Raw genomic sequence first — 22,961 nt, 5'->3', positions numbered from 1 at the left:
ACTTCCTTGAAGCGTTCAGCAGGGGTGAAGCGATGGCGAGACGAACGACGGGCGAGGAGTTGTCAAGTGCTTATATTAGGCATCACGAGGCCATTCCACGGCTCAGACTCTCGAAGGAAGAGGAAGAGAGGAAACGGACCAGGGCAGGGATTTGAAGAGTAGGGCACCTATTTCTGGTGTAATAAAATCATCATCATCGTCACCCGGACGGTCCCCGTTGCCGGTCGTGCGTCACCATCCCGAATGCCCCTCGTGCGGTTGATGATGAGATACGCCGTGACCTGATTTGAATGAAATGCAATATTTTCGTTTTATTCAATAAACTTTCCGGAAAGCGTTGAGGAATTTTCACTTCGACTTGATGGTCGCGTAACGAGTACGAAAATGTTTTGCGAATGAATTGCGCCAATGCAATGCCAAATAGATGGACTGGCAGGGGGGCAGACTGGCTAAGCAGTGGATGGATTTCTTTTCATCGGGTCCATTTTTCTCCGCCATCCACCCATCTTTCACACTTTCGTGCATTCAGTCAACGTAAGTTGATGGGAGATTTTCGTTGGACATCGTCACTCAACGTCAGTCAATCATCTTAAAGGGATGAATGTGATTGAATTTCAGCCAATGTAAACGGTTTCGGGGATGCTTCTGGTTTTTGAGACGAAGCATAGTTGCAATGCAGTAGCTAAGGAGGTATAGAATTGATTTGATTTTTTTTATAAAAGCAATATGGGAGGTGCTATACGGGGCATTCATGTATATTTTCAATTAAATTTATAAATAATTTAGGCCATCCTACAAATGCTGAATATAACTTAACAAATTTTCTATAACTATGAAAACTGAGCTTATTAAACGTCCAGATGCAAAGCCTTAGAATAAAAGAGAAAAGATTTTTTTTTAAATTAATTCTCTAAGTTCAATAGCATCAGAAGATCTAAAAATTATAAAAAAGCAATAATCCAACTAATTTTCGTCGTGTTTTGTAAAAGCCGAGATGATTAAGAAATAAAAAAGCAACAAAGGATATTGCGGATTTTTATTCATTATGCCTTCGAGATATGGAACATGGTCTTATCATTTCTGGCTTTCAGTGACTTGATTTTTCTCGTTTGATAGTCAGTCCTGCGTATGGAGAGGAGAAGTGGATGGGATTTGAATCACGGTCCTGCCGTGCGAAGAAAGACGCTGCTGTCGCCTCTGCCGCCTGACCGCTCTACACCTTTTTATACCCTACTTAAGATCTGAAGTCTCTAACGATAACAGATACTCAAGAGATTTGGAACGTGTAACTAGATATTCGATTTAGTCAATAAGTGCCTTGTTTTACGAGGACTTTGGATACATGCATAAGAAATCGTAAACTCTATATTATGTGAGGAATGACAGTACATTTGTACGCTTAATATCAATTTCATTTTTATTTTTTTATCTTCGTCTACTCGTGGCACCGGTTAACAGCCGAAAGTCTTCACGCCGATCATTTCCAACTTTAATCGTATACTTCCTTGGCCCTACAATATCGAGAGGTCTCGGCTGTTCCTGGCATTCTGTGACTCAATTTTACTCGTAGTAAAGTATTCTGCCCTACGTACGGAGAGGCGTTCTGGATCGGATTTGAATTTCGGTCCTGCCGAGTAAAGACCGGCACCGTTACCGCTTTGGCCACTAGACCGCCCTATTAGTTCAAAATAAAAATAAAACAGATACTTATCAACAAAAATAATTTTGAGAAGCATATGTAAAATTAATCTACCACAGAACCATTAAGAAACAGCTGCCCAGTAGATGGATATCCAATTTTTATGAACGGAGAAGTTCTTAGACAAGAAATTTATAAATTATCCAAGTATTTACCAATTATCATTATGATGCTACTAATATTCCCTTTTTCATAATGGAACTTCAACATGAATTCTACTATTATCGTCTTTATTTGGTCAAAAACTATTCAGAATGGTATTTTTCATCGCCTCAAAGGCAAATTGACTGAAATAATAGTGGTTGGGTAACAGTTACAAGACATTGCCATAAATTAATGAGCAATACTCAACCACAAACCTGTGAAAGTTGGCCGGAAATATTTCGCCAACATACACACACACACACACATACACAAAGCCATTCTTGTTAGCCAGCCCATTAATACAGGTGAAAACCGTTCGTGTGCAAGGATGCGGGGGGAAAACAAAAGCCAAACCACAAACGAACATGTTTCCCGCCTGCTGCCACATTCTGCCGGCGATCATTGGACCATTTGGAAAAGTCCGCAAACCGAGGGATGTTTTCCTTCATTTCGTTTATTGCACACACATCCTTTCCAGCACGCCCAATTCGACCAGGCCGACCAGGACGAAAGGTACATCTACTACAACAACAAAGCCGAAAAACAAAAGGGCCTACCCCAGAAATGCGCTGCTCGAGTGCTGGTGGTGCTTTTTCGCTTGAAATATCTTCGATTGTATCGATTGTATTTCCTTCCCGGGGCATTACTCCTTCCCTAGGCGAGAGGACTTACCGTGATGTAGCTGGCGGGATACTCTAGCAAGGCAGGGCTTCCGGTTTCTTTCTATCTGCCCTCCAAATGTGCGTGAGTGTGCGTGTGTGTGTGTGTGCGGTTTCTTTTTCTCACTCCGCTCCAGCGTATTGCGTGTGGCCATCGATTTCCGGCAATCCCGACATTGGCAGATCCCATAATCGGTAAAAAGTGCGTCGTTCGAATGGTTGATGGAGTCATTTGTCTGGCATTATGCCTTATGGTCAGTCATTGTTTATGTGTACCGGGCTCGAACGGTGTTCTTGGGGAGGACTGGGCTGGGGTTGAAACAAGGTGGACGAAGATGGGTGTCCTTACACGCAGAAGCCTAGCTGCCGAGTGCAGCCTTTTGTCGTAATAGGTACCTTAGGCAGTGTGATGGAGTGTGAGAGAGATTTGAGTGCCGGATTTTTTTGTTTCGTTATACTTTGCCTTTCGTTGTTTGTTTGATTGTCCCATTCCCGGCACCTTTTTTTTTGTTGTTGCTGGCACAGCTTCTGTTGTGTCCGAATGTCCGAAACATGCAAAGCACACCTCCGCTTTCCGTTTGGTCCATTGTCGTCGATTGTTTTCTAGCCCGTACGCCACCTGAGCGTTCGGTACGAAGAAAGCCAAACGATTTGATAGCAAGTTCGCACACTGGGGAGTTTGATTTATCGAGGTACGTTTTAGGCTAAATTAAAGATTATTTATAACCTGTAGGAACCAGTCAGCGTGAACGATAAATCAACGAATTGGAAATTAAGGTTCAACTCTTGGCCGCTGACCATTTGCGATTATGGCATCCAGGCATCCCCCGGATGGGCACTTTGGTGGGTGCTACTTGTGTGCTAAGTGTGCCGCTGGAAGTAGCACGACCGAATAAATCCGTTCCATATCCGAAAGGGTTCCGCATTATCCTTTCTACCTTAGCCGGCTTAGACAGCTTTGGGAGGGTAAGGACTGAAAGACCAATTCTCGAGGTGTAGGGAGGCAATCCGGACTCCGAAAAAGGTAGGGTCGATTATCGAGATTTAAGGAAGCATTCATAAAATTGGATAAATTCCGTCAATAAATCAAATGGAGTTCGGCTGTGTGCATACGCCCTGTTTTTACCATCCACCGTAGGCCCGGATTGGAAAAAATGTTGCTCCAAATAAACATCACCCTCATCCGTTGCGGCGTAAGTCGGTGAAGGATCCATCAACGCTCGGGAACGTCGAACTGAAGTCGCGCTGTACGCGGTAGCTTTTGAACGATGTTAAAAGCAGACATAAATTTGCAAATAGACTTCAGTTTCGCGTGCACCCGAATGTTTGACTGGGAAAATTGTTTCTTATCTTTCAATTAGGTTCATTTTTTTGTGTGCTTCCCGGGCAGAGGCATAACTGCTTGACTGGCTGGCGCCCGGGCAGTCGGTAGCAGCTCGCGGTGCACGAAGTTATGAACGAAAGCATCGGGAACTATTTTATGTTTGTTTCTGTGCTGCGTGTCGATCGTTGTGTGCGCTGGGTTTTTGTATCCTTTTACACAGGTGAGCTGGGCAACGATTGTACATTCGCCCGGGAAAGCCCGCGCACATAACAATGAAGCGGATGGGTATAACGCTAACCTGTGGCTAACTGACTCGCTTCGCGTCCAGACAGTGGTGGAAAAACTCGCAAAGAAAGGAAAACATCATCATAACAAGGGTAAAAAGTGTCTGAAATTTTGAAACAAAGGCATGCGACTACCAGAAAGACTGGGAGTGGAGTAAGTAAGAACCTAGAATGGGGAAAGTAAAGCAAAAAAAAAAGACACAAGAGCGGGAAACGTTCACATGAATGTTAAAGCACAGAAACTGAAGCATTCGGATGTACCTTGCATAAAGAAAACGAAAGCAAGTTGCCCTTAAAACGGGAATAATTTCAACCGGACAGAATGGAACGCTGGGTGGAAAACAGAATGAAACTGCTTCGTCAATATTTGAGCTCAAACCGAATGTTAGCCTGGCATAACGAACACATCCACATATAGCAAGTAAGTGTGCTCGGTAACGTTTCCCAAATTTCTCTTATGCTGTCCTTGTCCGTCAGTAGCCTCGTTGTCCAGAACGGTCGAGGGCAACGGGTTTGCCGGATCTTCTTCATTCGCTATAAACGATGCTTTTAGGCTGGTTTTTTGGGTTAGGGGAAGGAATAATTTAGTTGTCTAGCGTACGGAAGTCAGCCGTGTGTGTGCCTGTTTGTATACCTCGTACAAAACGAACTAATACGAGCATCCGACCCGCCGGGAATCCGAAAATTTCCCTCGGGAAGTTTGCCCTCTTCCTGCCCGAGATAATCCGATTCACTTTCTTTTAACTCCATTTAAGAAGAAAAATGCTGATTGAAGTAAAAAAAAACACACACACACAAATGTCGACTAGCGCAACCAATCGCTTTCGCAACTCATGGGAATGGCACGTATAAATGATCGATTTGAGAATAATTAGTGAAAAGTCAATTTCGTTGATTGGTAAATGTCATTGTGCTATTAGATTGGTGATGGATGAAAGGAACGGGAGTGTTTTGCTTGCTGGGTTTAGAACGTTGTAAACCGTTTGATGTTTTGAGAGGATCTGGATACGATTTTTATGGAACACAATTCTTTGTTTGTTGTTACGTTGTTAACGTCTACGGCCGTGGCACTTGAAGGCCTAAAGACATCATGCCTTCCATCGTTTGCTTGTTAGACTTACTAATATCTGACAACGGTCTGGGTGGGATTTGATCGATCTTCTTGTCGTTTGAAGACGGATTTCACTGTTACCTCTGCTACCTAACGCCCTAACGATAAGTCACTTACATCTAACTTAGTTTGTGATTGCTTCTTAGTGAGCTTTAAATTATGATTAAGTTTAGAAGCATTAGCTTTTTGCGAGATCATTTCAACAAAAGATAGTATGACTTGAATGAGTTAAGCAAGCAATTGTATGGCTGCCATACCATTAGCTGGTAGTTAAACCAAGAAAAAGAAGAACTTCTTGATGGGACAATACGTCTTCAAGCCATCGTAATTAAAAATAAATTGAAATCACTTTTTGATGGCACAGAAATCAGATTTAGCAGAGAACTACCATCCTAAGTTAAAGGGGACTCAATATTGAGAGAACTCCCAACCCAATGGAAGGCCGCAATGTATCCACGACACAAGTAAGGGTGTCCTGTACTGTCCCTAAGAATATCTTACATCTGCTGGTAAATCTGAAAGATGAGTGTTGCGAGCTTCCCTACTCAAAGTAAGGTCTGCTTAGTTCAGATACTTCTATTAAGAGAAAATGCTCCTGCTGGCTAATGACAGCTTGGGTAATTAATCTCAAGGTGGAATTCTAGTGTTTGGGTGTGCATGCCAAGCTGTGAACGTGTATCTTTCCGATATGATACCTAAATCAGGTGCGCGTGATTAGAGGTAGCATTTCAACGGCTGAAGTGATTAACAGCAATGCATGCAACATTAGTTTCTTCGTCAAGGGGATTGTAAAATATTCTTTTAACTATATTGAGTGCCTTGTAGCTGGGTATTCAAACTGACAATTAAGATTTTCCCTTTAAGCGTGAGGAGTTCAATGAAATTGATTATGCTTGAATTTTTAACTTTTTTAAACACTCAGCTGATGGCGTTTAGAAGAAAGACGAACTGACGAATTATTAGTCTTCCGTTTCATCTTGTCTTAACAATCTATAAGGCCAACATCGAACGAGCCGACATATTTCTTTCACAAATTTGGAAAGGCAGTCCGTCCGGCAGACAAATTTGGCCACTAGACCAGACGTCTAGGAACGATGGGAAGTCTTATCAACTCGCATAAAAAATGGTGTATCGAACATTCGCATAAAGTATTATTTTTGAACTTTTGCAAGCATCTTTGACAAGAAGAGAATTGTAACAAAGTATAAAACATGACCAGATATCTGCATATCGATATTTCTATCAATGAATTTATGTATTGAAGAGTTGTTGTGTTTATTTCATTGTTTACGGTCTTACAATACATTTTGATTTAATTTTCATTTTACATTGCTTACAAAAAACCTGATGAAACTGAAAAATGCATCTCCCGTATGAAAATCGACGTAGTACAAGTGCTGTAAAACTTAAAAACTCAACAACACAATGCGGATTGCTGTAGCATCAATCAAGCAATACAATTTATCACCCACCTACCTCAAGCAGAATGAGATACGTTATTCATGCACCGTTCAGCATCCATTTCAGCCGACAGTTTGGCTTATGTATGGCAATCTGTAACAAAAGAACGTTAATCGCTAACCCTCGAAAACGGAACATTTAGCACAGGTAATCGTTGCTGATTGCCACTCGTCTCTGCTGAAAGACCCATTCTTTCATGGTGACGTTTTTGCATTGGCCCGTGTTTCATCACCATTCAACCGGTCGGTGGTACCTTTCTGCAGCAGCAACTCGAACTTGAGTCTCATACATGTCATCTTCACAGGCTGGTGGGTCCGATTGCTTGCAGCTCAACATGGCAGTCCATGTACATTGGGTGGTACATCATTTTGCGAACCGAAGCAAACTCCAGAACCTTGGATACACTTCCGCCAGGGACTATGGGGATGCTTGGATGCTCATGGTTTCCCTGTTCCATGACAACAGTCTAATGACTGATAAACTACAGCGGCTTCGTCTTTTGTCATCTCAACCATTGGGTGGTCCGGGGAGACACAAAAAAGGGTGACAGAGAATGGCTTCAGCTCCAGCTTACTACAATGGACGGATAGGTTGTAAGAAAGGCAGCTTGGAAAATATGAGCAAATAGAATAAAAAAAAAAGAAGGCGAAAAACAAAACCTTAAATAAAAGAACACGACTGAGATATGATGGTAAGGCGCAAAGAACCGGCGAGCCCCTGAGACCTTTGCATTCACTTGGTCCACAGGAAATGATTCCAGCCAGCGCCCGTCCAGGCGGACGGATTGTATAATTATGGGACTTTAATCCTGGTGGTCGCTTCTGGCTACTGGCTCTGACTTTGGCTTCAAAGTTGAAACGAAAAGCTAGGTCTATTTTTAAATTATGCTTCATGTCATTCCAGTTTCCAGTGCCCCGACACCAACCACCCATCCGACTTCACTCCGTTTGACTTCGCTCGTCCTGTGCATCCGGCATCTCGAGTCCCCCGATTTGCTGTACGCTGCCTTGAATGCACATATTGTCCTTGGTTGGATTTCTGGCCTTTTTCTCCGGTTTTTTTGCATCTCCCTTCCAGCTTATACAATGTTTTATTTTTCGGAGTTGCCTCTGTTTGCTACCGCCCTTAAGCTTGGTTGGTGGAGGTCTTCCGATCCCTCCACTTCGCCCCATGGTGGTGTACACCGGAGCTAGAAAGGGAGAAACTCGGTGGAGTCATATCACGGTCGCTCCGGAACGCTCAGCATTCCGTTGATCTGGTCATAATTTATCAAAAAAGGGTAATTTATAAGAGCTGAATACTGAAAAGCAATCCGGGTGGGGATGTTTTTTTTATTCGCAAGGTATAGCGCCCCGGGACCGAAACGTGATGACGGGCATTCAAAAGAGAGATTCGTGAAGGCCTTCAACATGCTCGTGTTGAAAGTGTCATTAGTGTAGAACGACGAAGTTGGCTGCACTTTTTGGGCCAAAAGGGGTATTTTCGGTTTTTTGTTGGAGATGACGTGACGCATTGTTGGGGAGCAAGATAATAAAACAGGTTACAATTGCGATTCTACATATCCTCAAATGTGATTGAACATTGTCCGATACACGAACAGAGGTTCTCGGTGTAGTGGCATTCATTCGTAAATCAACCCGTTTTTGTCGAAACCTTTATTCTGACCGTTAACCACCCACTGGGCACAAGCCCCTATTTCCATCCATTATCTCTCACTCTCACACGATTGCGCTAATTTAACGTCTAATTAGCAGGCAGAAAGTTTTGTTTATTTAATCCTACAGCAATTGGACCGAGCTCGGACTCGGGTCGTATCAGCTGTTGTCAGCACACTGAGCAAATAACTGAGAAAACCAAACAGAACACAAGCACAAAAAAGAAGACCCTTAATGCCACGATGTCGCAAACTTTCCCTTTTTTCATTACTCAAATCCACTAAAGTTAGATAAATTTTATATCGGGCCCTTTTTTTTCATGGTTGGCCCCGGAACGCCCGGCAGCGTACGACGGGCGGGAGTCCTAGAAGTACTTTCTGTGGCGGGCTGGCTTTGCCAAGTAGATTGCTACCCATTGAAAACGCCGTTGAGCGTTGGGCGAGCTGAAACTGCACGTAAATTGTGCCAGAGAATTATGCCATTAGGGTGATGTTTCGCTGACAGCGCCTTAGGAGGTGATTTTTCACTTTTGCCTCGAGTATTAACGCGGGAAAAAGGGCGCTATTTTCTTAAGGGTCGGCTTGTATGTGTGTGTGTGTCGGCGGCTGTCGGAATGCAGGCGATTCAACCGGTGGTAAGGCAAATGGGCAGCAGTAGCACCAGGCCAGGGGGCCGACTTGAATTTATTATTTCGACCAAATTTATGGCCTTCTTTTTGCTCTAATTGCTGTGTTTTATGCTTTCCGTTTTTGAAGCCTCCAAATGATGCTGTCCAAAGCTGGCGCGGCGTACGGTCAGTTGGCCGTCAGCCGGAAGTGGGCCGGGTGGTAGCGGTGGAAGCGCGGCAGGCATCCGTCTTTCAAAACGCTGAAAAGTGTTGACCGGGAAAGCGTTCGAGGCTGGATGGGTTTTTCGGGTTTGATAAACGGGATGGACAGGGGAAAAAGGGATTGTTCCAAATGTGTGTGTGTGTGTGTTTTTTGTTGTTGTCCTTAGGCGCCTTTAGCTGGAAGGGTTGCTGGCAGTTTTGGATAAAAAGCTGATATATCGGGCATTTGGATTTTCCTCAACTGTTCCGAACAATGCTTTACGACCATTGTGACCCGACGTCATGCCTGGAAGGGGTTTTATGGTGCTGGTGGACACCATTAATACTTATTTTTCATCGTTCAAAGCCCGTTTTTCGTGGCTGCTAGGTCGGCGGGAATCTAAACAGCGAATATTTTCGTCCAATTTATATTACTTGTCATCAGATAGTCGACTCCTGCTGGAACAGTTTACAGCTCCAACGGGATCGCGCATTTGAAAATGAATATCATTTTTGAAGTCCTCGATTTGTTGATAAACGAGTTGTATTTTCATATTCTCATGCATTGTTTATTCCTTTAAAATTTCCAACTTTGGAAGCATGGCTCGTGAAATAACAAAACTATCTTGTTAAAAATCTGAATCACTCGGTACAAGTGAACCAAGAATGAAGAAATTAAATGAATGTAAGAATGAAAGGGAATGTATTTTTTTTATTCAATAGAAAAGGGCTAAATCGCTGAAGGGAAAGGTAATATTTAGAGACCTTACATATATCACTCTCCTTTTAGCATAACGAACTCTCAGATCATACCTGCCATTTGTGGCTTATTAGACTTAATTATACCACGCAGTTGGATTGTCAGTCCTCACAAAGGAAAAACGGTCCGTATGCGATTTGAACCTTGGTCCTGCCATGTGAAGACCAACGTCACTGTCCCCTTTTGTGGAAGGATGGAGGAATTAATATTGAGGCTATAAGCAGATAATGAGGAATAAAAAATATTAAAACGGTAGGAGATAATGGTTGTTACAGTTTTGAAAATGTCGCGTTTTAAAACCAAAGAATCACTAAGCTGAAGGTGTTAAACAGAACAAATAGATAGAGGACAGTAGATCAGGAGTATCGATAGACCAAACATAAAATCAGACTTAAAAATGGTTTTATTCAACAGTCCGTCACTGTAAATAGCTAGCCTGAGAAACATGACATCTTTGGTTGAACCAGTTACGACCATATAAAATTGTAGAGATTCGTTTGTCTGAACGACTGAAAGATGCGTTTGTAGGCAACTCAAGTGACATTTCTTTGATAAATTGCAATCCTAGTGAAATCCTTGAAACCCAGAAATTACTGACGTAAAGAACAATTTACAGTTAGTGTAGTTTTATCAGAACATTGTATGAAAAGCTTAAAAATAATTACACAACTCTCATCTGCCCCAATGTACGCTTTTATCCTTCATTTCAATTACAATCCATTATATTCTAGCAATATAGTTTTATTTAACACCCTGTGTTTTGTAGGTAATACTGACACACCCAACCCCCGACCAATTCCATGTCTACCCAATCAACATTTATTCGCCGAAACCAACCCCCTATCGCCTAACCCTGTTGAATGACATTCTCACTGTTTACCTTCTTTCATTGCATGTTTCTCCACAGGCTGCGCGTTTTTGACGTACTTCAGTCCGGAAAGCGCCGTTAACGGTCAGGGCGCATTACATGAGAAGCAGACACTACCTGGGGTAAGTTTTATGCGCCAAGTCGGCTGGCCGGGGCCGGCCCCGTTTCCTCCGTACGCTAGTTTCATTCTTCGCTTTTATTTCTATTGCCGCATAAATTTAGATGCTAGAGCGTTCCGACCGAATCCGAAAAATCCGGACGCAACACCTCCGCGTGCTTTTCTTTGTTTTATTTGCGTACTTGGTGAGCTGCCGGAGTTTTCGTGTCCGACCGCGCCACACCACTGCCGCTCCGTGAGTGGCGTTGAGCTACCGAAAGGGGTATTTGGGTGCTATTTTACGATTTGCTCGACGCTTCCGAGCCCGAGCCACAATGCGTAGGACCTGCCGTGCGTTGGAGAAGATGTTAAAGTTATATAGCCCGATTGTACGGTGAAAGGATTTGACCAAACCGATCACACGGCAACGGTAGGATGTCCGCCCCAAATCTAGTGCGGTTGGAAGGGTGGATCGAATTGATTTTACTATCGGCAATAACTGGATCGAGGCCTTTCCCATCTTCCAGGTCGGCAAGCGCGTATATCTGTGTCACAACGGCGTCTCTGGCACGCTACCAATAGGCTGTTGCCGTGCCTAGAGGAAGTTTTATGGTTGGGCGAGAAATAAAATAAAACAACAGCTTAACCAAGCTGAGCTACATTTTAGTACAAGTTCAAAGTGGAACAAATACGCACCCAGTGGTGGTACGACCAGATGCGTAGAGGTCTGAACACTGAAGAGTCCCGTCCCGTTTCCATCTAATCGAACATTGGCTTCTTTCGACTGGAGTTCGAGGCTTTGAAATTCAACAAATTATCCAACGGGTAGTATCCACTGGTAGGTTACTGTGCGGAGCTCGCTTGCTTGAACACCCTATTGAATTGAGTTTTGAGGGCTTAATTTGCAGCTGGCACGCTTAGCGATTGCTGTTCCGCGAGGCGTAATTGACACGAGAATTATCGGGTTGACTCTAGCCGGCGATGAAGCTTTGTTTGTTACCAGGCGGATTTGATCAATCGATTGGGCTTTTATTGAACTTTTGATTAGGCCTCGTGCAAGAGTTGCCATTGAGAACATGCCTCTGACTAGTTGGAAAGCAATTCCTTGAGGTTTCGTTACAACATAATGTGGCCTATAAAAGGCGTTTCATGAAGAACCAAATCAAGTAGCTGGAATTCGTATTAAGTTATGAAGTGCACAGCATGTGAATACTAAATTATTCTGAAACATCCTCAAAGTAGCCCCTTAATGACTTGATTTCTGAAATGAAGTTTCAGCCGGGGAGTTGTCTTCGTACAGGAAACCCCTACTCCCTCATCGACTGGGAAATTTGCGTTCGTATGATTTAGATGTCTTACTGCACCGCTTGCTGCACTAGATCGTAATCGAGACCGAAATGCACCGAACACATGGCTGCATCCTCTAAATCGTTCAACCGTTAACGATTCCGGGGAAGGAAATAGTTGCGGAAATGGAACCTACCGACTCGCCGCTCTCCCTTTAGCCTCCCAATCCTTCCTAACAATCCCATCACGTGCTTCCGTGAGGTGCCCATGTACTGCGTGCTGTTTACAAGTGCAACCCACTTTGTCTTGTGTAGGTGAATGTATTTTTAAAAGGTGTATTAGCCCACACCATCGGCTCGAGGGGTCTCGGGATCGGATTGTGGCGGGACCAATTTCGCGTGGCTAGAATCGATGGCGCTGCGTTCCTTACGCACGTGAACATGCGTTGTTTCGTGCGATTTGAAGCACAAGCAGGCAAGCACTAAGCAACTCGGCAACGAAATGCGGGAGAAAATACTAGCAACCGCACGTAATGAAACACTCCGATCAGGTCAGTAAAGCAGCCAGAGGGAAAAACGCTTTGTTGGGTTGGGAAATGTGTGGTGTTTTTTCTTCCGCTTCTCCTATTGCGTCCTATTTTTAGCGAAACAGCCAGCGAGCAAGTCGATTGGCCGGTGTACATGAGCTCGGGTGCTTCTCGGTGGGGTTTTGTTTATGCTCCACTTGACTGGAAAGATTATGAGAATATGATTCGATCAAGAAGGAGCGTGCATTCGAGCGTGCGGATGCGTGTTCATCCATATAAACACGGGTACAGGGGGTTTTTCGGTGTGCCGTGCCGTTGTTAATAGACGTATTGTGCGACAGAGAGAGGAAAAGGGTGATAGAAGTACGAGACGAGTATGATGAACATGCGTGTAACTCTTGGAGTATGATCGGGTGGAATGGGAAAGTCGATTTTCCGTTTCGTATCAGTGACACCAATAATGGTTCGGACAATCGATGCAGTAAGCTCGGAATGCACAACAGATGCAGCTGCAGAAGCGTTGCGATATTAATGCTACATTATAATTAGAATAGGAATTGATGAATCATCGATTGACTTCGGCTTCAACCTACAATGCTATTAATTGTTTTTCGCGGAATGTAATTGTATATTGTTTTTGAGTTAGAAAATGAGGTTACAAAGCTAATTTTAAACAAACTTTGGTTGATTTGCACAACTTAGTGTACATCTTTTGTAAGACTTGGATGTCATTTGATTAATCAAAAACTCGATTCTTATTATCCTTTTAGCAATCTGATGCAAAAATGGCCAGACAACTTGAGTAATTTGTTAAATCTTCCCTACAAATAAAGTCTTCAGAGCCACTGATTCTTTAACTTCTTAGTTCTTGGACAGCTCAAGTTTTACTTTTAATCGAACATTTTTTTTAACGAAACTTCTTTGTTAAGATATGATGCTTTTTGCGTATCTTGGAATTGTAATACCTAATATTAGTATCCAATGTCTCGATATTGGATAACAGGGTGTTTTTTTTGTTCATCACTGTATCGATATATTTCGCTATACCGCTAACTATGCTAAACTCTCGTCATTACAACTGCAATGACCTGTAATTAACATTCTCCATCCGCAACCTTATGCATGCCTGGGTGTAAGTGGTCTTCCAGGACCTCAACACTCTTGTACCGGAATCTTTGCATAACCGTTGCATTATCTTTGTTCCAATTACTGAAGTCAATCAGGCTATCATGGATGAAGTTCATCGATGATTCGTTTCTCCTCTGCTCCTTTTTGTTTAACCCTTCCTTCAGGTCGGCACCAATTTGAAGGAGGCGTGATTTGACTGTCGGAGGCCCATTTACATCTGCTGTCTAAACATCGCGTCCGGGCCGACGGACGGCAGGACGCACCGGGAAGCAGCTCGATGTGCGTTCTTGAAATGTTTACTTGCACTCACGGGTACATTGTGTGACGCAGGTCATACATGGCGGGGGGAGCTCTGGCGTCCGGGTGCGACTCACGGCCGTCTAACCTCCCACAACCACAGGCCTGGTTTTTATTGGTCGAACGGGAACCGGGTTCTAAAACGGGTTTGCTTACAGCAGCGAAACTGCCGATATTTTAAACAAGACGTCTGGCAATAGAAGAAAACTTTCTTCCAACCTTTCTTTCCACCGACGCCGTGCACCCGTGGATCCACTGGATGGAATGCACGCACATGTGTGCGCTGCCCAACCAACTCACCAGCGCTTACGGAACTCGATCAACGAAATAGTCGGGATGCTCCCCCGACAGTCCGCCAGTGTTTGTGCTTCCTCCCCATTTGCCATACCGTTCGATACGATTCGGAGTTCAATTCGTCGATGTTTTTCTTTACCCTCCCGTCGCTACGTCCCTGCCCAGTTTATTGTCCTATCTGTTTGGACCGTTTTCATAACCCATAATCCGGGGTTGGAACATGCGTGGAAGAGTGGTCCGACGTGGACGAGACCCAGTGAGGAGGAAACATTTTTCGCTTCCGAAACCCAGACCGTTCCGGAAAACAGCACCCCCGCTGCTGCAATCTGAGACTCAGTCAGTCAGTCGGTCTTGCGCGCGCACTCGAGGTTAAACGTTGCTCAATTCCCCAAGCGACCAGTACGATTCGACCCGGTTCGTGTTCGGCCACACGCTTTCACATAAGTGTAAAATTTTATTCATCACACTACAACGGGCCGGTTTTGGCGAAAATTCGACCTCTTGTTTATCTTAACGTCGTACAACTGAAACCGATCTCGATCTCGCTCTTTCGTGTTTCGGCCTCCGGGCAGCCATTCCCAAAGGGAAGTTTTCCACTTTGGACGCCCCAAGATCGCGCCGAGTTCGGGGTTTTTGCGCAATCCAGCAACTGCAGTTCGTTGGGAAAGTTTGCTTTCCACGGGTCACGGTTTAAGTGGATAGAGTTGATTCGATGCAAGTTGGTGCAAAACTGCAAGTGAAGTTCTTGTGACACAACGGTTGTCGTTGAAGTTGAAGCAAAAGTAAAAAAAAGTCCATTGTGCATGCAAGTGATTCAATTTAAGTGATTCGGAAGAAGAAAGAAAGATCATTCTTGTGTGCTTGTGTGAGGTGTGTTCTTTTCTTCATTCGTTGGTGAAATATTCCCGTCGTGAATGTTTATCATCGGAGCTGAGGTGGTGATATTGTTCTACCGCTAGCAGTGTGAGTGTGTGTGAGTGTGTGCTAGTGGAGGGCAAGAAAACGCATGCCAAAAACCCGTGCGCCCGTTAAGGTCTAGCTTCTTCACGATTGTCATATCAAATTACGAAGTTTTGTGTGGCGCATTTTATTCCCATTTCTTTGGAAGCTGGTTTTTGCTGGCTGGCTGGAAAGGAAAATAACAACAACGGCAGCAAAATCGCTAAGTGCCTCGATGGATGAAAGTCTGTGAGATATGTGCCGTGTGCGTTGTGTGTTTGCGTGTGAGTGTCTGTGATGTGCTGCATCGTTGGTGTGACACGCTGTCCAGTGTTTGGTTTGGAAAGTGGAAAGTAGAAAAAGCTTTCATTGCAACTTAGAGCCAACGTTGACGGGTGTCACGGAGGGGACACACTATCGCCCACCAGAACTTCCTCGTCGCCACGACTGTCATTCCGCCAGAGCGCCAGAGCAGATTACGATGATGGATAATGCTAGCATTTGGTATTATGATCCGTTATGGGTAAAGCCGTGTTTTTCTTGCTGTTCTCTAGTTTTGCTTACCATCCAGCGCATCCTATCATCTAGCGTCCATACAGAGCGCACACACTCAAGATGAATCATGGCCGATTAGGTGGGGAGAGAAATTTGTTCCATTTTGTACAGAAATCGGAAGCAGAAGGTTGTACAACAGTTTTTCTTTCTGGTTACGATACGGTAACACGAGTAGAAACGTACTGGTTTTGCAAGTTCTCTTTTTTGTAAGAAAAATCAATGAATCTCCGCGATTGAATATAAGTGAAGAAGATTCGGAAAGAGAATGTATCATTTTGGGGAATATCTCACATGGACAGTGATATATTACAAGTCCGCTTTGCAATTTTGTCACCGTATTGCAATAGCAATTGGCAATCCGAAAGTAGAATTCTGCAATCAGCTTTTAATTTGTTGCCAGGTGTTTGGTATCAAAGTGGGTAAAGAGACTAGATGGGCACGCCACGAACGATTTGACTACTGCGGTGTAGAATTTGATAGGACTTTGATCGCTCGTTTTGTCTATGTTTACGTCTTCAATCACAAGGGCAGTGTCGATGTGTTGAGTGGAATGGTTCTTGGCACAATCGAACGACTTCCGTCAAACTTTCAATATAATATGGTCTCTATACATGCTTTGATTTGGTCTAATTCTGTTAACCTGGCAAATTGCGAAATTTCATTGAATCTTATTTAGCATTGAAAATAAAGTTTGATATGTTTGACATGCTTTGAATTCCTTAGTATATGGCTAACACCAAAATTTATAAAATGTTTTCTGAACTGAAAATTTCACTTGAATGTATGCAAGATTCTCCTATATGATTGTAAATTAATAAAAAAAAAATTATGAAGAACAGGGCTACATTCGATACCGATTTCAATAAAACATTGAAAAAACTATGAAAATTCCTGGGTGAGGAGCGCCGGGTTTCTTTAATTTCGATGCCCGTTTACTTCACACCAGAATGGGTCTTTGTTTGTGTATGTGTGTTCGCATGTAGTGATTTAGCTTGGAGTGCAAAATTATACGGAAAGCAAGCGCTTAATTTAAACACATTTTCACCAACGAAAACCGTTTGCCAAGAAGGTATTCGAAAGGTGTGCTTGCTTCCGTCCGCCGTCTACCAGAGATTGGGTGCCATCTTGGTGTTGCACCTTGTACGCTGTTCTTCAACTGTTCCGTTTCAACTTCCCGAATCCTCCAACCCACATCGAGTGCGGGTCCGGTATTGGTGGCGAGAGGCTGCTGTTTGCTGCTGGCCTGCCTGTTTGTACTTGGGCCGGATGGTGTAAAATGAAAACCCGTAAAACTGGGGCGTTGAATGAAGGTTTGAAACATGCTGAAGTCTAGATGGAAACGATTTATCACTCGCTCTTCCTAGTGGCTGGTTTCTCTCGTTCTCGCACATTTATCGTTGCCAGATGAAGCTCGATTTGGGATGGGCTGACTCAGAAGTTTACCCGCTGGTTGCAACTGTGTGCACATGTACGTGGTACAAAGTACCAACACCACCACAGGGCCAGCACGCTGAGGTGAATGGATGGGGAGCAACTACTGGCAAGAAGTAGTCGCAACATACATGGGATGTGTTTACTCACGTTGTTGGTCTGTGATTGGCACGGATCGATCGGTTTGACTAAGGGTAACGATGCCCACGAGTGGGGGAGGAACGACCCACGGGCGGGGTCGTTATGTTGATGGTTCGAAATTAATTTCATTAAAAAATCAATGGAAACGTTCACCATTTGTGCCGAACGGGAATCGGGTGCATGGAAAGCGGCGATAGAGCGCGAGTTGGCAGAAACAACACACACACACGCAGACACGTGTAGATTGCGAAATGGTGTATGTAAAAGCATTTTCAGGTGCGGCTTGATGCTCGTGTCTTGGGAAGGGGTTGTAATAATGGGCAGCTGTGTGATGTGTGATATTTTCAGTCGAATTTATGCGCTCTGGTTGGTGTACTATTGAGTATGAGTATGAGTAAACCAATGGGGTTTTCTCGCTTTCAACTATAAAGCGAATGGTTCTGGAAATGAGTTGCGAGAAATAATTCAATTAAATATTTTATAAATTCAAATTCATGCAGAAAAATGAAAACAAAAGCCTATACAAAAATTCAGTGTTACAGGGAATGACGTGCGTTGAAAACCGAAATTCTTATTTAGTGTGTGGCTAAAGATTCATTTCAATTTTCATACAGAAATGATTATATAGTAACTATTCCATGAAGAATGATTTTCCTTACAGAAAAAGAACTGTCATCATCTAGAAGAAGAACTGTTACGTATGAACACCAGAAAACTTTCGATTCTAACTCACAAGCAAAACTAATCATCAGAGGCATTTTTTTCTGGGTTGAAAAAAAATATTGAAGATGATCTTCAAATGTTTCATTAAAAGGCAATCGAAAGTTCAACTCGCTTAGCGCGCTGCTCTGCATAAGGCAGTTCTGGTAATCATATCCCAATCGTTTCCCCGTAGAGAGGAAAGACTATCCAGCTACGCATTAAAAGAGTGCATGTTATCAATAAGCCTGCTAATCCGTTGTAAGATCATCAACGCCATCGCACCTTTTCAGTTTTGGGCCTAGAACATCCTCTCTGTCCATGTGATGTAAAATGACATGACCAACCCACCGAAACACGGCGAGTTCTATTCGCTGCACTATAGTGAGGTTTCAGGGATACCTTAATTGTACTTGCGCTCATTTGGAGCCAAAAATCATTCTGAGGGATTTGCTCTCGACCGTTGCCGAGACGGTTTTGACAGAGTCCATGAAGGTCTTTACAGTCATGATTCGTTTGTTCTCACAATAATTTTGAGAGAAGAAGTTGCCTAAGAATAAAACATTCATATTAATACGCCCAGACCCATGTCAAGAATAGATATTGAATCCTATCTATGACCAACCCTTTACTGGAAGTCAGAAATTGCAGACCTCTTGTGGTTTTACAGCCAAAGTCAAATGACAAGAAGAAGTAGAGACATAACATGTAACTGAATGTAAAATAAAGTCTTGTTAATAAAAAAATGACTGGACTGACTCTAGACCTACATTCATTGGCAATAGTTGAATCACCAATAAATAAAAAAGAAGATTGAAATAACTATCAAGAACAATACTTTATTTGTGCAAAGTTAACGTACAAAATAGCAAAACTTAAAAACTTGGACGTTTAATTGGTTCCAAAGTTTTTGTTTGAACATAAGTTACATCAACAACAAATAAAATTAAATTTGTCTGTAGCTTCTAAATGTAAGTAAGCTGATGTAAGGATATTAATTGAGAAAGACTTTCTGATATCGTCAGATTTGCAACTTTGAGTAAAATGCCATAGGAGGAAAGAATTTCAAAACATTGAACAACACAACTTCCGCTGGTTGTTTTCGTACGTTCTTCGCACGCCTACCGTACAAAGTACTGTGCGTCTCCATATCCATACAGCAAGCACGTTATCCGAGTATGATGAGCTTATGGCTCAAGAAACCCGACATGTGGGATTTGTTCACCAAACACAACTTCGTTTCACGCTTATCAAGCAGCCACTAAACCACGAGATACAAACATGTACCACCGCCCCATCCTCGCCAACATCGAGTCTTGATCGAACAGAGCGAAGCTCCAGAGCGCCAAACTGTTGCGAACGCTGCCGTGCCTTTATGGTGTGATCATTGAAGTGGCTTTAGCGCGTCCGGGTGTACCGCCACCGTGTGGGCTTCTTGAGTTTTCATGAGGTTTTAATAAACTTTCGTAAAATAAAATAGCACGCAACTTGTTCATTTATTATGTAAGTTGTTTCACACTCGAAACCCCCGGCCACACGAGCAAAACTCGTGCCAATACGTGGCTCGCGGGTCGTAGTTAAACCTTCGGCAAGTTCGAGTGGTTGGCCATAATTTTTCTTGCTCGTTTTGCTTTGCGCTTCTCTACCCCCCGTTTTTGATCCCTCCTTTCCTTGGCTGGTAATCCTTTCCCTCGGTGCTTCGGGTGTAACATCCTTGAGGGGTTGCCAACGGCGGATCGGTACTGGATTGGGTGGTGAGCAAGCGATTATTCCTCCCACGGTACAATCGCGTGCTTCAACGCTGGATGGTAAGGGCATGAGCAAGACCTTTCGATTTTGACAGGATTTTTTTGTCGTGTTTTTGTTTCGACCCGGTTGGCCTACCCGTGCCAACATTGAACGTTGGTATCTGAACCGAAGTAACGCTCGCAAACCCAACACCGACACGACACTCGTTTACGGAAGCCTGCCATACTGTGCGGCTCGGGACTGTGAGACTGGGAGTTTTTTACTTTAACGGATCATGAAAAAATCCTACCACGTCCGATCCAATGTGTGTAGAGGGAGTTATAACTTTTAATTTGAAACATGGTTAAATAATCGCTCGGGTGAGTTTTCCACTCACCGTTACCGTCGGGTGTGCGCTGCCATGGATAGTGGCCAACTCCTTGCCCGACTTGTTTATTATGCAAGGCCGAGAGTGTGAGTCGACGTGTGTGGGTTTTTCGAGGGGATAATGCCTTTTGGGTTCCTTCCGAAAACCATCTCTTACAAATTTGTGAAGCATAAAGTTTTAAAATATTATTCGCCGGGCCACTTGTTGAGAGCGGGACCGTAATCGCTCCTCCGAGTGCTCGTTTGCTAATCATGATTGTGATTTGTGGGCTCGAGTTTTCGCTCCGAATTACTGTTTCGGATTTTTGTTGGGTTGGGATTTTTCATTTGATGCGTTCGTGGAGTTTAATCATTGTTGTGCTCTAATGTATTGTTAAAGTTTTAAAAGCAGGTTTTTGTTCCTTATACTAACCAAGTCGACTGCTGTATACCATACCTCTCAACAATCGTTTACCTTCCCGGAAGATCCAATGCGAAAAATCTCAAAAAAAGCTTTGTTTTGGAGGAGGCCATTTTACTGTAAACTCCATTCCATCTCTTCGCTTAACAAGCTTTCGGTCCGCGTGTCTGGTCGTGTTTATACTTATATTTTTATTGTAGTTGTTTTTTTCATCTACCAGTCGTACGTTTACGACATCCATTACAAGTTGGTTTTTCTTTGTGTATGACATTGTGTGTATGTATGCCGCACCCACTCAGCCAACCCGACCTTGCAAACCAAAACCGGACGACGGCTAACACGTGCAAACAATGTTGCGAATGGTCCGCAAAATATCGTACAATGAGTCTCAGGTGTCCTTTTTCTTAATAGCTGTTGCAAAATTCAATTCGCGCAAAGCATTCGCCTTGGCGGTGCGCCGGCACAGGAAAGTTTTGTGCTGGGCGTGGAAAAATAGTTCCGGCCAAGTGTACGATGAAGACAACTAGCCCTGCGAGACACGACATAAAAGTGGCTCGGTTGACTTACACGCCGACTTACCCCGTTCGGGGCTCTGTGTAAAATGGGCAAGTTTTTGAAAACCATCGCCCGGTGTTTCATCGCCAGCCGGGTCTGGCCAACGGCGGTGGGATAAATCTTCTTAATGTTTTGGGGGGCTTTAAAGAAGGGGCTTTTAAAGAAACAAAAACGTACATTTTCAGATCAGAAAACCTCCGGAGAGCCCTTTAAGGGGCAACGTTACGGAAGGGTAATCTAACAGCTTAGTAGAATTCGATCAAACATGTATGAATGTTTTCACAGGCAATCATTTTTAAGCTTTGCTGTTCTGGAGCGTTGTAAGTTTGTCCACCTCGCATATAAATATCTCGATCAATGTGCGAAAGTATTATGAGGGGAAAGATACTTCCTTTCTAAAAGCCACCCCAAACCGGAGTGGGGTCAAACTTGTCTGGGCAGGGACCCGTTCGGCTTTCGAAGTTCGGAAAGTTCAAGCCAACTTGCACGAACTTGTACGGGGCAATAATTCTACCAGCTCAGACGTCGACGTTCACGGCAGCACAAACTGCACTTCGGCCATCCCGTGACATATGGTGGCCCTCACCGAACCCTGACCGAAAAAAGGGCCACAGGGGGTGAACACTTTTTGGTAGTAAATTTTTAATACCACTAATGCTTCTCCACTGACATCGTGATAAGTTTATCATAGTTAATGATCCCTACCAGTTGTCCCGGTTTTCCGTTCGTCCGGACGGTTGTCAGCCAGTGTACGGTGAAGCAGACAGAGCGATGGGCAACGCAGGCATCGTGACGCTCCAGACGTCCAATCAGTTCTCGATACGTGAAGGGCAGACTGAAGGACGAAAAAGTTCAGTGCCCAAGTGCCCACTTTTCCCGGCGTCCCTACGTTGTGGAAGGCAATCGACATCGGACACTCGAAAGGCAATAACGCACGCGTTCGCTCCGAACCGCACGCCGGAGGTGAAGACCCACTGTTGGGATGGGCCCCTGGGATCGGTCGACCCGAGGCGATGACATTCGTGTGCAACGGTGTTGCCTACCTTCAGCGAACGTGCGCCCCCCGGATCAAGGGAAAACCGTTCGAAACGGGGCTTTCGTTGAAATTCATCACACAAACCACTTTCGTAGCCGTTTGGCTGAGGCCTCAAAGTCAGCGATTGTGGCGCCCGAGGTTGCGAGGATGGTGGTGGCGGCATCCCCGTTCGTCCGAGGCGGTGACATTCTCGGCACATCGACAACGGCAGATCTCAATGTACAACTTTCATTGATAATATGTGCACATAAAACGATTTCAAATTGATTGTATAGAATTATCGGTATGTGCGCCACATGTTTGTTCCTCCGTTCGGGGTTTCGTCTTTGCCGGCACACTTGCACTGCACGTTCACGGCGGCACGATGCCCTTCGGCTGGCTGGCTGGCTGGCTGGTGTGGCCTCGAATCCAATCTCGTATGATCTGGATGAAAGGTGCCGTATGTGTGCCTGTTTGTGTGAGAGAGAGAGAACATGTGTGTGATATACTTGATGATTGCTCGATTTTCGCTGATTCAGCAATAGTCCGATACGATAGGTTGTCTATTACCTCACAGGCTCTTTCACTGCCTGGGAAAATGAATCTTAGAAAGGTACCGTATGTAGCGAGTTCTTACAGTGAGACATTTTAAAGTGTCATCGGTAGCTGTTGAATAAAATCTAAACAATTCAAGATCTTGAACATGGTG

The 22,961-nt window shown here is 44.0% G+C and overlaps 1 protein-coding gene across 22 annotated transcripts in view; it reads left to right on the top strand.

Moving 5' to 3' along the window:
• The window catches only part of LOC118511858 (CUGBP Elav-like family member 4), a 345,265-nt gene that overhangs the window by 31,819 nt on the left and 290,485 nt on the right, over positions 1 to 22,961 (top strand). For 16 of the 22 annotated variants that reach the window (XM_036055408.1, XM_036055406.1, XM_036055422.1 and 13 more), the window contains one exon: positions 10,813 to 10,895. In XM_036055408.1, the coding sequence (XP_035911301.1) occupies positions 10,813 to 10,895 (83 nt within the window). Of the gene's footprint in view, positions 1 to 10,812; positions 10,896 to 14,810; positions 15,865 to 22,961 lie in introns of those variants that run through there. The other 6 variants (XM_036055420.1, XM_036055419.1, XM_036055412.1 and 3 more) reach the window with 5 other exon arrangements.

Source organism: Anopheles stephensi, chromosome 3 (genome assembly GCF_013141755.1).
Source record: "Anopheles stephensi strain Indian chromosome 3, UCI_ANSTEP_V1.0, whole genome shotgun sequence".
Lineage (NCBI taxonomy): Eukaryota > Metazoa > Arthropoda > Insecta > Diptera > Culicidae > Anopheles > Anopheles stephensi.
Note: the sequence above shows the minus strand (reverse complement) of the source record. Positions and strands in the feature narration are given on the sequence as shown.